At 62.4% G+C, this 710-nt stretch overlaps 1 protein-coding gene across 1 annotated transcript in view; it reads right to left on the bottom strand.

The window, feature by feature from the left end:
* NFIC (nuclear factor I C) overlaps positions 1 to 710 on the bottom strand; it is a 39207-nt gene that overhangs the window by 6076 nt on the left and 32421 nt on the right. The window contains exons 7-8 of the mRNA XM_017738988.1: positions 206 to 334; positions 3 to 91 (exon numbers count right to left, since the gene is read on the bottom strand). Coding sequence (XP_017594477.1) covers positions 3 to 91; positions 206 to 334 — 218 coding nt within the window. The remainder of the gene's footprint in view (positions 1 to 2; positions 92 to 205; positions 335 to 710) is intronic.

Below are 710 nucleotides of genomic sequence, written 5' to 3'. Positions count from 1 at the left end.
GTGTGGGGGAAGTAGGTGGAGGCCGTCTGGGGAAGGATGGAGGTGGTGGGGAAATGCAGCGCAGACGATGGGTGCGGGCTTCGGGCGATACCTGCGGGAGACAGCAAAAGGGGACGCACACCTGTGTCACTAGCTAGTGGCTGCCCTAGCCCCTCGACCGCTCAGCGCTCACTCTGTGCCTCGGCTTCCCTGGCAGGACACTCACCACTGTGCACAGCGATGACGGGACGGGGGTGCTGCGTGAAGCTGCTCAGCCGGGGCGAGGAGTCCTGGGGCGATGGGCTGTTGAAGGGGGACTTGTCCATCTCTGTCTTCTTCACGGTTGGGGAGATGCCTGGGGAAAGTGGGGCGCAATGTCAGGACCTGCCATGGGACCCGAAATCCCACGGCTGCTGCCATCTCAGTGCAGTGCTGGGGGAGCCCATTCTGGGGGCAAGGGCCACCCCGGGGTCAGGGTGGGCGTGGGGAGGGTGGTGCTGTGAGTGTGTGTGCCGGCAGGAGGGTGAGCACATATGTGGGCACCTCTGGGGCTACCACAGGCATGCACATGCACAGGGTGTGTGTGAGTGTGCACACAGCTGTATGTATGAATGTGTGTGTGTGTGTGTGCTGTGTACCAGCACAGCTGTGTGTGTGTGTGTGTGTGCTGTGTACCAGCACAGCTGTGTGTGTGTGTGTGTGTGTGTGGTGTGCCCGCCCACCTGTGTGTC

The sequence above is a fragment of the Corvus brachyrhynchos genome, unplaced genomic scaffold (assembly GCF_000691975.1).
Source record: "Corvus brachyrhynchos isolate BGI_N302 unplaced genomic scaffold, ASM69197v1 scaffold130, whole genome shotgun sequence".
NCBI lineage: Eukaryota > Metazoa > Chordata > Aves > Passeriformes > Corvidae > Corvus > Corvus brachyrhynchos.
Note: the sequence above shows the minus strand (reverse complement) of the source record. Positions and strands in the feature narration are given on the sequence as shown.